Genomic DNA, 14,407 nt, shown 5'->3' with positions numbered 1-14,407 from the left:
GTATGCTTGTGGTGTTTGTTTCTTTGCATCTTATATCATCATATTTTAGGCATTATGTTAATTCTTAAGACGTACTTAACAATATAATCCACTACGTAATATTACTTATGGATGAATCATATTTTGCCATGAAATGTTTGTAGATTGCGAATGTGTGCTTTATTTGAAGGCGATTTTTATGATACATTCGTATTTTCTATTTAGACCTTGGCTTTTTTATATTTGATTGTTGTTTTTTATTGTATATTTGTATGTATTTAGTTTAGTGTTTTGGTTTATCCAATTATATTGCCATTAATTTTAAACTCGTATTTGGTTTGTTTTGACGCATATATTATATATATGCTAATGTGTAGGATTGATATGATGGCAAAAATGGCTTCTTTGAATGCTATTTGGTCGACTTTTTCATTTAAATTTATTCTATTGTGCCAAAATATCCTTAAGAATTGTTACTATTATTTTATACTCGAAATAATTTAAACTGAAAATAATAATTAGTTTGGGCGTACCTATCTATACATGATTAAAATATGTACCTAACTATCAGTATAGTCAGGGCTGAGATACCTAAAAAAAAGTATCTAAATACAAAATACAAAATACTACAATATTTTTAAAGATACTAGATACGATATTCAGTTAGCTAAGATACATATATAAGATACAAGATACTTTATACATTTATTAATATTTATTTATTTATTTATTCATTTACATTAAGTACAATAAAAAAGAATATAAATATGTTTATAAATTACAATGTTTATTTATTACCTATAAATGTTTAAATTTAAGTAAATTATAATATTATATGTAATATTTAGTATTTATCATCATTGTCAGTATCATTCTCATCTAAAAAATCACAACCAAATTCTTTAAAGGCTTTCACAAAATTGCTTCCATTATCGGCAATTGTTGATACAACTTGGTCACGCTGAAGTGAAAATTCACGTAAAATATGTTGTAAAGCATTTCAGCCACACGATCGTATAAGTGTTTTCTGGTAAATCGGTGCACGCTAGTATACAGCTTTGTCGTTCTAATGTAACGAAATCAATCTATAAAAACCATTAAATTAACATATATACAATAATTGCATTAATACCTAATATATTTATAATTTTATTTTAAATACACAGTGTGCTGTAACACCCATAAAACTGTGATGTTTGGTAGAACAAATATCAGCAGTTGTTGTGATCAATAACTGCTTCAATTCAAACAAATTTTTAATTGCGCGATTGCGTCGTTTATTTTAATTAAGTTATCGTTTATACGGCGAGTAAAAGTTCTTCGATAGTATATTAATTAAAAATTAAAAACAAGTGTAATTCATTTATAATAAATTATACCGTTCAATATTATTTTTGGGTAATGATATATGTTGCAATCTCTAACAAATATATAATAATTGTATTTAATATTATATATTTTAATAACTCTACATTATATAATATATAATATATATTATAGAAATATAATTTAGTTAATACAATAATGCTATAGTTTACATATTTTATATACTTATTTTCATATGCAGTCAAAAATTTGACGTAGAATTTATTGCTCCTGAAATAATTCTTTTTTTTCCCTCTTATTCATATATTACACATTTAGCTTTTATGTTAGAATTCACATTTATTATTTCATCAGAATTTAATATTGTATAGAATGTTCCATCTAAACATTTTGGAATATTAACTATTTCATCATTATCCATGTTTTTAGTAATAGATACTTAAAATTTGACGACACTACACAAACACCGCGCAGACAGAAAATATAAACCGATCGTCGCACAGTCGTTCAGTCCAGAATAAATGTTTAGCACGATAAAATTCTGCCGATAAACTGAATTTATGTAACTTACTGATTACAAAATATATAATCTTTATTATGAGCATTGATTAAATATATTTAATCACAATGCCTTCAACGTGAAAAACTTTAATTTAAGTTATTAATAATTATTATTACGTGACTTTAGATTGTATCTAGTATCTTTAATCTTAAAAAGATACTAGATACAAGTAAAAAATCCACGATACAATAAGATATAATTGTACCTCAGATACATATCCTAAATACTAGTATCTAAGATACTGCCCAGCCCTGAGTATAGTATATTGTATATTATTGTAAGTTATAACTTTAACAATAGTGTAGGTGTCATGTATTATATACATTGTATTATACATAATGGTTTATGACAATTACCAAAAATATACAATCATATACACAGAGGTGTTCCCAATATTTTTTTTGAGAGTATACTAAGACTCTAGTCAAGGTGAAGATCCATGATTTAAACAAGGGAGGGTAGAATGATACAAATAGAACCTTTTTTTAAGTATTTAAAAATACTCATAAATCTTTTTAAAATAAAAGTAATAAACATGAATATTTAATAATATACAAATATTTTTACTGTGGTCTATAATTATAAAGGATGTGTTAAAAATATGAAAAAAAAAATCAAACTTTTAAAAAAAGCTTGAAATTACCTTTATAAGTCAATAAAATATGAAAATATACAAATACTAAAAAATTTAATTAAATAAATTGTTAAAAAATAATTTCTGCATCTTATTTTCGTCGTCTATTTCTTTTCTTTCTTTACCTCTAGGAGTGGAAACGGCAGAACGGTGATCTCTTAACCAAATTTTAATATAAGGTCTAGGATTAAAATCTGCAATTGAAGGGCCATTGATAGAGATGAACATCAAATCTGACACATTTTCAATGTTTAAGCTAGTCCTTAAATCAGTTATTGTCAAATTCATATCGGAAAACCCTCGTTCACAATCAGCTGTTGAAGTTGGGAGTATATTTAATGCTTTCATGAAACTAGAAAAAACATTTCTTGAACGGAAGTCAACTACACTTTCAAATTTAGAAAAACCTAATGTCCGTGATACTCTTTTAACTTCATCTTCTCCCTTTGCATCATTAATTGCTACTTTGAACACTTCATCAATTACCTATAAAATAAAAGACGATTTATTAAATATTCATTTATTCTGTTTAAATAATCAAAATATTGAAATAAATTATCAAAATAATAGTTTTTTTCTTTACCTGAATGTCTTCTAGCATTGTTTTATTTTTTGAGTCATCAAATAAGCGTTGACGCATTCTGTCTACTAAATTTTGCAAAAATTGTAACCTGTTAATCCCTCCTGATTTTGTCATTGTAATATTGACACCTTTGTTAATTCCTTTCTGAATAGCTTCTATAATTTCCTTTTCTTTTTCCCCAGGTTCAGCTTTCAGACTTTCTAAAATTCTAATCGTTCTATTTATCTCCGACTGGGCACGCATTAGAGTTGTTTTTCTGGACTGTAATATACAAGATAACATTGCAAGCTCAGAAAGAACATCGTAAAAAAGTCCAAGTTCCTCCAAAAAAGAAGAGGATTCTAATTTTTTTTTTATGCCATTTGATGTCACATCATGTGTTTTACTAACATGTAAATATATTCCCGGATAATTATTCCATATGGCTTTTATAGTTCGAAAACTGCTTGCAGACCAGCGTACATTCAAAACACGACCTATTTTTTTCATTTCAATGCCTACTTCAACACAAGATTTATCTAAACCCATTGAATTTTTAGGACTTTGATGATAGTAAGCGTAGAGTTTGTCCATTAGACTTTGGAAACGAGAGACTCCAGTACAATCTTTTATTACGTCATGTACTGAGAGTTCGAGGCGATGACATAAACAATGCCAGGTAAATAGATTCGGAATTTTTTCGCGTAGTTTAGTAGCAACTCCAGCTTTCTTACCCGTCATTACACTTGCTCCGTCACTGGCAAAAGCAATCCAGTTGTTTAATGCAAACGATGTTGATATCCCATTACATTCTAAACTTAACCAAATAGATTTTTCGATAGTTTCAGCATCTTGTCTATCTAAGTCAATCAGGTCTAAGAATGCTACAACCGGCGATTCTACGTCAAAATATGATGAAATATACAAAATTAGTGTACATTTGGTACTCAGCGTTGTTGATTCGTCAATCATTATGGTAAATTTCGAATTCGACTGTATAAGGCGTAAAATAAGTCGTTTGCGCATCTCCTTTGCAATGACGTTTACCATTCGAGTGGCAGTTATTCTGCTATGTAAGGAAGATCCCATGTCCAATCCATTGATTTGTTGTAATTGAACAAGTTCTTCAAACTGTTTAAAGGGACGGTGATTTTTTGCCAAGCAATATACAGTTCTAAAAAGTCGCGTATTGGAATCAATCTCTACTTCAGATATACGTTCGAACATTTTATCTAATACTTTGTCTGAGCTTTTTTTCAATATGTTTTCAGCTAACACATGAGCTTTGCTTTCTGAATGTTGTTTAATTTTATTTCTTAATGAAGCCAGTTGATTTGTACGATTACACCCAGCAGCTATGATTTCAAAGCCTACCCACTCAGAAGAAATTCGAACTTTGCTATCGATGTTAGATTTTTGAAAATTGATACTATTTTTAGCTTGAATGCAATTATTACATCCTAGTTTCCCATTTTTGCTACTTAACCATGAGTTTTTCTTTTGAAACTCTATTACCTGTTCTTTTGTCCATAATGCAGGCCAAATTTTGGAAGTATCCCATACATCTTGTATTTGATTATCGATTTGACTATCACTAACAAAATTATCTTCATTGGGCATCACTAGCTCGTGTGAACTAGTAGCACAAATGGCAGTATTAGTCGCATTTTTAGGTTTTTTTTCTCGGGGCATAAAAAAACTATCAAGTGTTCCGCTTTCACGTTTAAAATTCGAACTCATATTTTGATAAAAATTTAAATAACACTTTATACAGTAAAACAGATTAGGATAGTTAATTAAACTCAATTAAATAAATTAATAAAACTGCTCAAATAAAATGAATACGTTAGTAAATAATAATTAATAAAAGAATTAAGAACTTATTCACGGTAAACACAAACGGTAGATCACACAACGCACAATCGATTTATAAAAATAATAAAATGTTACAAGTCGGCGGTAACGGATGTACTGATTAAATTAATCGTGTTCAGAGTCAGACGCATTTCCATCATCTAACGCGATAGTTCGTTTCTTGTTTTCTGAGAATCTAATAATAGTTGTAAGATATAAGTGTCATATTTCCGTTATCAGCGTCATAAATAATAATTGACTTTCGTAGCATTTTCTGAGTAACCAAAACCAGTTTTTTTTTGTATATAATTTGAGAGTATACGCAGTATACCCATATTTCTGACAAAATATCTTGAGAGTATACGGCGTATATGTAGTATACCCTATGGGAACACCCCTGCATATACATATTTATAAATATGGTCTTTGAACTTAAGAGTGTAACGTTTATACAAACGTCGTTATAATATTGTTTTCGTATGAGAAAGAAACCCACAAACTTGTAAGCCGCTGAAAAGCCTTGCCATAATAAATGGCCCGTGCAATAATCGAGCCGTATAATATTGGTTGACACGGAAAATGTTTAAAAACGCAATGAAAAAATTCTTATGTTCCTTCTATATCTATATATATTATACTTACCTACGATGGGGTCGCCTTAGCGACCGGCACTGACCCTGTATTATACGTCATATGACATTTATCATTTTCTCCACTTCTATTGTTCCTTTTGTCATTTTTTTTCACTTAACAACACTTTTGAGTTTTGAGTTTCTGACCGACTATTACTTCAAAAATTTGTCCATATCCGTCTCTGTTGTGTATTTATTATAACAACGTGAGTTACAAACTTACAAGCCAAATGTGCCGGTCGAATTTGAATAGATACTTTTTCGTCAATAACATTATATAATTTGAAGTAATATTTTGTCACGTTTATTAATACCTCTGCAGAAAATAATATTTTATAATTTCGTAAACCTACACATAATATGTAATTTTTCTAATTTAAATAAATACCTCTTGTATTTTAGACTTATTAAGTTGTTTAGCCAAAAATAATTCTTTGTGATGAGTCCTTTGTGAAAACAGATAGCCCTATATCTTTTATAAAATAATAATAAAAAAATTAATTTAATTTTCAGGTTTAGTCCCATGCTAGAGTGGCCAGACCCATAAACATGCTTATAAATGAACCTATAGAAAATGTTTTTCAATCTCATGACTTCATGAGTCATCGTTATAATTATTGTACAACATATTGTTATATTTTAATTAAATTATAATTTATCCTTGTTTCAATTACTATTGTGGCTTTTCTTTTGAAGTCAGTTTTAAATTTGCAAATTAATGAACTTTTATTAGCATTGATACAAATTATAAAGTTATTACTTGATTTTATGCAAAAATATTTAAGGCTTTTGTGTAGACACTAAGATATCACAGATGCAGCATTCAAAAATGAATTATCGCTGGTCAATATTTTTAACCAACATTACTGATATAAATAATATATAATATTAGTATTTATAAGACATCCCTGCTAAAACCTTTAAATTATTTTTTTGATTAAATTTCATTTTATAAAATAATAAAAATGTTTAATTTTGTTTTTTGTTATTATTTCGAACGGCCGACAATTATTTAATCATTTTTAATTATATATGATATCTAACATATTGTTTAATATTTTTTAAATATAATTACTATAATAATATTGATCTCTATAATAGATACACAATTTAATATGCTGTAAAAATTTAATATAACTGTACTACCTATATGTTTTCAAATACAATTACAATGGCACAACAAAGAATTTACTATATTATAATAAATTATATATAATTTCAACAGTGTAGGATTTAGTATGATTTAATGTAGTATACTCATACGTTTTAAATAAATGGGTTGTATTTAATTTACTGTTATTTTTTAAGGTATAAATTATTAAACATAACAATTGTATGATATGTATATCATTCATAATATTTATAAGGTGTAATATATTTAAGTAGTACTTACATTTTTTTAATTTTATGATAACAAATATTTAGTTTGCATTATAATATTCTCATATAATATAAGGTGAAATATCAAAATATCTATTATAAGTACTACCATCATTTTTTAATATAATATGACATTTTAATAAAAATGTGTTATTCATACTTATAAGCTTAATTTAAAACAACTTTATTAATTCAAAGTATATAAATATATTATACCTATGTAAGAAATGACACAGAGATCCGAAAAAACTACTGTATTATTATAATAAAATTTATCTTGAAAATTTAAATTTAAAAACTCTCAGACGGATCCACTAACAAATCCATCGCAGTTCGTCTATAACTGAATACCTATATTAATAATATAGAGTATATATTATATATATATTATATAGAGTAGATAATATTATAGAGTATAGACTATAGTGACTGAAAAGTTTTAGTGTCACTAGTGTAGTAGTGTCAAACTTGGATGTTAGGCCAGGTTAAGGATCCACGTATGTGACGATGCGTGACCAGTAAACACTGTTGATCGCACTGCCTGCAAGAGTGTGATGCATAATATGTATACACCGGACAAATAGTAATTTCGTTTGATGGCATTAAGTGCGCTATAAAAAGACCAATAAATTACGGTGGCTGACGATCGTTCACAAGTAGATATTATCGTGTTCGTATTATACTCTTATAATCTTATATACATACATACGTTTTGTTAAACTTGTTTGTTTTTGTATACACGTTGGCAAGACTCGTGGAAATGGCGAGGAACGAGGAAAAATATAGGAAAAAACCGACGGAAAGAGAGAAGCAGGAAACACACACACTCATATACAAGCGTCTGGGCTACAAGCTATTACACAAACGGTTGGGATTGTGGCGCGTGGGAAACTGGACACCCGGCTGTTCGCTTTTCGTTTTCGCCGTCGCCGCCGCCTGGCAATGGGAAGAAAAATCAAAAAGAAAATACGCCCGCCCTCTATATACACAGAGCAGTTGTATGTGTGCGAGCGTATATACAGTGTATATATAACTTAATTACCCCTTCGGCGTGAATACCGGGCCAGATTATCTTCTCGTGGGATTACGCGACCGACGCTCATTAACTGTCACGCCGTTTTGGCGCGAACAACCATCGAAATTGAGAGGATTACATTTGCATCGCCGTCGTTGTCGCCACGGAAAGGTGGAGAAGGGATTTCTTTTCGAGGATTTACTCTTGGTGATGGGAGGTGCAGGGTAAACCGATAAGCGACGAGAGACAAAAAAATGTTTCGGTTTTCTTGTAATTAGGTCATTGAACATTGCAACATGGATCTCCGCAAACTGGTCGTCTAATTGAGACCAAGGTTTTATATTGTTTTTATTACCTATTTATATATAAATCATTACTGGAATTTATAACTCTATTAGGGTCTTTGTTGCCAACACTACATAATCCCTTCATCTATCAATTCTATTTTGATCTTTAATAATTTTCTTCCATTAATGCACTCCCAGAGCTTTACAATCCCCTTCTACTACATCTAGCTACGTCTTCCTTGGTTTGCCTCGAAGCCTTTTCCCTTCCAGGTTCCGTTCTATAACTTCTTTAATGGTTTCTTCTTAGCTTTTTCTCATAATATGGCCTAATCATTGTGTTTATTTGTCCCTTTATGTAAGTATGTAACTAGTGACTGATGCTAAGTCCGATCAAATATAATTTTTGCCGTGTACAGTTTTAATTTTGTTTTTTTAAGGGAACTTTGGATTTAAGGAATTTGGATAGTGTGAAAGATGCTTGTTCTGCTTTCGCTATATTAGTCACACTAATTTCATGTGACCAATCATTCTTTATACTGAATAGTAATCCTAAATACTGGAATTCTTCACTTTTTCAAAAGCTATATAATGAGTCCAGGTTGTTTTGGCAATTTGACATATCTTTAATATTTTTTTTTCTACATAAATTAATAACTGAACTTTTTCTGCGTCTCTTTAGAGATATGCATACTCAGATATATAAACATAACACTTATGATTATGTAATTGTTAAAATTGTTTTTTTTAACATTCCTACTGCATTAATTTTAATCCACTGGTATGAGATTTACAAATTATGTTCGAATAAAGTTTATTTAGCCATTTTTTAAAAACTATCACAAAAAAGTTTAATGATTTGAAAATTAATTTAATTATATTGGCCAATTATAGATTCGTTTATGCTTTATTTTTATATTATTAAATTTGTGTTTTTTCTCTCTTATATTTGAATTTATTTCTATACTTTCTGCAGATTTTAATAGTTATAACATAGAGTTATTTAGTACAATATACTATATAATATATTATATACTTTTGTATCAAGTATATTATATTATTATATAAAAAATTATACTCTTCAAAAACCCATAAAAAAAAAAATAAATTTATACTTTAATAATATACTGCACATCGTTTGTACCTATTATAGGAGTATACCTAATATATATGTAGGTGTGTGTATGTATGTGTGTTATATGAATGTTATATTGAACGTAAACATTAAGGTCTGAATAAAGAAAAGAAAAAAAAACAAATAACCCATCATCGAGCAGATGATGGAACGAAAGATCACCCGCAGCCATTCACATTTGCATATATTCATATAAACGTATCAACGTATATGTGTATTGTAATATAAGGTGAACCAGTATGTATAGAGGGCAATTTGTTATGAAAAGTAAACGCTCCTTTAATGCGTTTTCGACCCTACTACACCTCAACCACTCTTGTTTATTCAGCAAACCCTTTTACGTATTGTTTTTCGACACATGCGTTTTTTACCCTAGAGTGTAAAAAAAAGTTGTCACAAGCTAAAAGCACTCATTCTTAAAATGTCCAACCTACATATATTATTGTACGGTATATTATATTTACACACATACACACCTATAATACGACCTACCACCATAGTTTATAATACGAAAGAAATTTATTAATCCTTATTGTTAGTGTATTACATTTGAAATTATGTGACTATTCTTTTCTTTTCAATACAAATAAAGAAGGAATATTAACTGAATAATACCTACGTAAACATGACTCATGAGCCATGAATCCCTATATTTATACCTATTGTACCTATATTTATGGGAAATATTGTACATTACTTTGGTAAATTAAAAGTTATAACAGTTAAGTTATTATATTAATATAATCTAATATATCTAATTGTCTTTATGTATTTATGAAAACTAGAAAAAGAAAAAATGCCTATCTAGGTCATATAACTAAATAACTATGTAAGTATGAAGGTACATCAAATATGACATTTATTATAGCTTTAGATTTAATTTATCATTATGCAATATCATATTAAATTAATGTTTCCTATAATAGAAACCCCGTCACCAAAAGTTGGATTGGTAGATATTTCATGTAAGGCCTTTACCGCTTCCCCAAAGTGACAATATAATGAATGAACTGCATTATATTTAGATACTCAGCGTGTATCACTGTGCGTTTTTGAAGTTATTTTCAAACGAATCATTAATATTTCCTATCGACTAATTGATCTGGAAAAATAGTTAAATATACTTTGTGCGATGCCGAAAAATGAAATCATTTTTACTAATACGCTAGCAGCATGTAGTATGTACACCAATTAAATTAAGACTGTGAGCAGCACAAAGGACAAATTTGGCACGTTCATTGATTTCTGTAGTCGGGCTTGTACACCTTGGTACTTTCCTGCCATGTTTGTGCCATTACCATACCCCTATTCACGGCAATTTTTAAAATTAAATTCATCTACTTCCAGTTTTTTTAAGTATATCAGTAACTATTCCAAGTTCAATATTTTCATTTGTGTTAATAAAATCAATAAAACTTTCTTCAATTACGAATTCATTATTAACTTCAGTAACATATCTAATAATTTGACATAGTTGATCTCTATGAAAAATATCTGGAGTAAAATCAAAAATTATAGAAAAATATTTTGCTTTTTTTATTATATAAATGATTTCTTTTCTTACTTTTAAACCCAGTCAATTAATAAATTCATTTTGAATTTTATTTGATAAATATGTAGTTTGGCCATGATATTTTAAATGGTTTGATAAAACAGAATCATAATTATTAATAAGTCTAATTAAATTTAAGAATATTCCACAGCCAGGTTTCCCAATTTCATTATTAGATCCTCTTAAAGATAAATTATTTATGCTACAAAATTTAATACAATCAATTACAACTTTTAAAATATGTTTCCATTTATTCTTTTCATTTTTGATTTCAATTTCCAATGCATGGTCAATTATTATCTTTATTTACATTTTTCTATTTAAACATATTCATACAGTATTCGTTGCTATTTTCATGGTCTTGTATTTTTGGATTTAGCTTTTTCCAATTACTAAATCCATGTTTAGGATTTGTAATTGCTGGCGAAGTAAGTATTGTTGTATTAGTAAAAATCATAAGTACATGGAAAACAGTATAAATACTATAAATATTTGGTTTAATTGCTGTACATTAGCCAAGAAAGCTCAACTTTTTCACAGTTTTAAAGGTTTTTACTAAACCAATTGTTATTAAAACGTCTTTTATTACTTATTAGTTATTACTTAGTTCACTTGTTCACTTATATATTTAGTATATTTAACAGTATTTAAATAAAAATTATTATAAGAATTATCTTCCTTATTTAAATTAAAATTGCTCCAAGCTTATCATAAAAAATGTCTTTCATGTTTTCTATGTTTAAGTTTGATTTAATCCATAACCACAACTATTTTTAAATTTTTAAAGTACTCCTTTCCATAAAATATTATTGATAATCGGTTCTCCCCTCCCCCTCTATACCCCCTCTATACCCTTTTTTTATTTAAAACAAATAGTTTCTTAGTTTTTTTTATTACCAAAATTTAAAGAGTTTATAAATAAATTTAATACTCTTTTTGTACATAAATGGATATATTTATACCTGTATAAAAATGTTTTGAAGGTAAAATTGAAATAAACAAAACTTTTTAAGTGGTTGTAAAAATGAATAAAAAATACTTGGGTCAACCGTGACCAACCTTGTCTCTGTCTGTAAGATTAAAACCTTGTCTGTCAAAGGTTAAAATAAATTCAAAATTTAAAGTATCACCGTAAAAAACAATCATTGCACCAAGTTTAATATACGCATACGCATCGATATATCAATTAATCAAATGTTACGAAATCGGATTGTTATTTATTGAGCTTACTATCTCGTACTATAACATTATAATATTATAATATTTTGTTAAAAAATAAATAACAGCCGAACATTCTTTTTAAACATAAATTAAAAAATTTGATACATTGAGATAGAGCGATAACGATAACGTCTAAATTCTTAATAAAATATCTTATAACATATATCGCGCTTTAAGTGTGGTTAACATTTACTAAACACTAATTGTAAATGTCAACAACCGCTGGTTTTCGACCGCGTAAAAGATATTTCAGAAACATTCACTATAATTTTCAATGTATACCATCGCAGTACACTAGTGACTTTGAAATTCACCTATACTGTATAATATGTATATTAATATTATACAGTATCTGTATCTTTGTTGTCCGTTAAAAATAACACCTTTTATAATATAATTCTAACTTTGTTCAATTTGTTGTATAATACTTGATAGTTGATACCTATAATATGATGTTCAAAACTTTAAAAAAAAGAGTAAGTACCTATCTTATAATTTATATTCTAATGTTTCAAATAATGAAACTACGTGACAATGTGACATTTAACACGTATTATTTAGTTATAAATCAAACATAGAAGTTTATAATTATAAGGTGGTAGAAAAATCAAGAAAGCAGCGTCGGGTTACCCTACTGGCAAAATAATCAGGTGATTGGAGCGGAAAATTTGGTGAACTTAAAAAATAAAAAATATTTATAATATTATATTAAAATTTGAGACGGCGGCAAAGTTCCTACTTGTAGACGGCAAATAGCTTAATCCACCACTACAAGAAAGTAATTTTTTTGTTGAAATGAAGACCGCTAAATAAGACGTTCATAAAAAATAACGTGTATTAATATCTTAACAACCGAACTATAATAAATGTGGTCGAATATTGGTATTAATAATAATATAATATGATACAAATGTATAATACCATAATATCAATCGCACAAGTATTTTTTATAGGTATACAAAAATATTTTAGTAATTGTCATTGGTACACTTGAGCAGATTGAGCTTGATAGCAATATTAATAGATTTCCATTTAACTACAAGAGCAAAATTGCGGTGTATTTTGTATAATGAATTTGGAAAAAATAAATGACTTATAAAATTATTTTTGAGTAATATGTACATTAATACATAGATCAATTACTCAGTGTATGTTGTGCGCACAACAAAACTATAGGTACATGTAATGGAAGAGGTGTAAAATAATAAGAGCTGGTTAGTCCTGTAGCATCATACTTGCAATATTGTGTAAACAATGGAGAGCGATATCTACACGCCTAACCAGTTATAAATATATATATATCAATATTTACAACATGGTGCATAGGTACTACTATACTGTATAAGTTTGTAAATATAATAATATAAACTTCAATACTTACGTCAAACTTGAAACGCGTATAACTTACTGGAAAACATATATTTACACGTCATCGTCACCGTTATGTATTTCTCTCTATTAAGTATATTTATATATATATACACGTTATTATGTAAACAGTATTCAGGTAGTCCGGGTAGATACTCCTATATACCTCTAATCTTATATAAAATACGTTTACGTATTATGTGCCGTCTAATACCGATACATATATATTTATACAAGCGCGCTCATGTATATAATAGCTATACGTACATAAGTGCCTTGTCTACCTGTACGCGATGAAGTTACAAAGTGGAAACGTAACACGTTTACGCGCCAGCTCGGGCAAAGTTGCGGTGCGGTGTGGTATACGGTACGTAGTGGCTCGTCGGTTAATCGAAATCGCTGCGGCGCGTGAAATTTCTTCATACAACACAAACACACGTGCACACACACACGTGTACGCGAACGGGTGGAACGTGTGTGCATAATAGGTAGTGGCGCGGGATGATACGCGCGGAGTCTGTAGCGGGTCAGAGATCTGCCGGGACCACGCGCAAATAAGCCCTGCACGGCGGCGTTAGCGGGTACGTGAAGGGTTGCAGTGTATGTATATATATACCGGGTGATCCTTATAATGCAAGGCACTCATTACTTTGAAAACTTTTAAAAGTTTTTGAAATTATTGTTTTTACATAATTTTAAATCGTAAAAACACATTTTTCTAAAAAAAAATTATATGTTATACCTTTTTTTTTAAAATATTAAATATTTTACCTGCAGTTATAACGACATGAGTTTTTAATTTCTTATTCCAAAACAGAATGTTTTTTTTTTTTGAGTACTTCGATATATTTGAACCAAATTTTGTAACAGTGTTTATGAGTTGTAAGTGTACATTTTAGATGA

General features: G+C 28.6%; 2 protein-coding genes across 2 annotated transcripts; both read right to left on the bottom strand.

The window, feature by feature from the left end:
• Nucleotides 1–823: 823 nt before the first annotated feature.
• Nucleotides 824–3,462, bottom strand: LOC132923044 (E3 SUMO-protein ligase KIAA1586-like). Its single transcript, XM_060986838.1, has 4 exons — nt 3,085–3,462; nt 2,568–2,987; nt 990–1,064; nt 824–940 (listed from the first exon to the last, which is right to left on the bottom strand). The coding sequence occupies exons 1-4, from the start codon at nt 3,364–3,366 to the stop codon at nt 824–826; spliced, it is 894 nt and encodes a 297-aa protein (XP_060842821.1). The 5' UTR covers nt 3,367–3,462.
• A 34-nt stretch (nt 3,463–3,496) lies between these two features.
• Nucleotides 3,497–4,803, bottom strand: LOC132923038 (E3 SUMO-protein ligase KIAA1586-like). Its single transcript, XM_060986834.1, has 2 exons — nt 3,586–4,803; nt 3,497–3,526 (listed from the first exon to the last, which is right to left on the bottom strand). Exons 1-2 carry the CDS (start codon nt 4,801–4,803, stop codon nt 3,497–3,499), a joined length of 1,248 nt encoding a protein of 415 aa, XP_060842817.1.
• Nucleotides 4,804–14,407: the final 9,604 nt, after the last annotated feature.

Source organism: Rhopalosiphum padi, chromosome 2, assembly GCF_020882245.1.
Source record: "Rhopalosiphum padi isolate XX-2018 chromosome 2, ASM2088224v1, whole genome shotgun sequence".
Classification (NCBI taxonomy): domain Eukaryota; kingdom Metazoa; phylum Arthropoda; class Insecta; order Hemiptera; family Aphididae; genus Rhopalosiphum; species Rhopalosiphum padi.
Note: the sequence above shows the minus strand (reverse complement) of the source record. Positions and strands in the feature narration are given on the sequence as shown.

Bases quoted from the DNA above. Each gene is read 5' to 3' on its own strand.
- LOC132923044 (XM_060986838.1), bottom strand. From the start codon at position 3,366: ATGTTATCTTGTATATTACAGTCCAGAAAAACAACTCTAATGCGTGCC. The intron at 1,065-2,567 runs TTATTTAATTAA...TGGTTTTTATAG, and splicing joins AGAAATTATTTTTTAACAAT to ATTGATTTCGTTACATTAGA. The intron at 941-989 runs GTGTGGCTGAAA...TTTTCACTTCAG, and splicing joins CAGAAAACACTTATACGATC to CGTGACCAAGTTGTATCAAC.
- LOC132923038 (XM_060986834.1), bottom strand. From the start codon at position 4,803: ATGAGTTCGAATTTTAAACGTGAAAGCGGAACACTTGATAGTTTTTTT. The intron at 3,527-3,585 runs GTAGGCATTGAA...GTCTGCAAGCAG, and splicing joins TAGATAAATCTTGTGTTGAA to TTTTCGAACTATAAAAGCCA.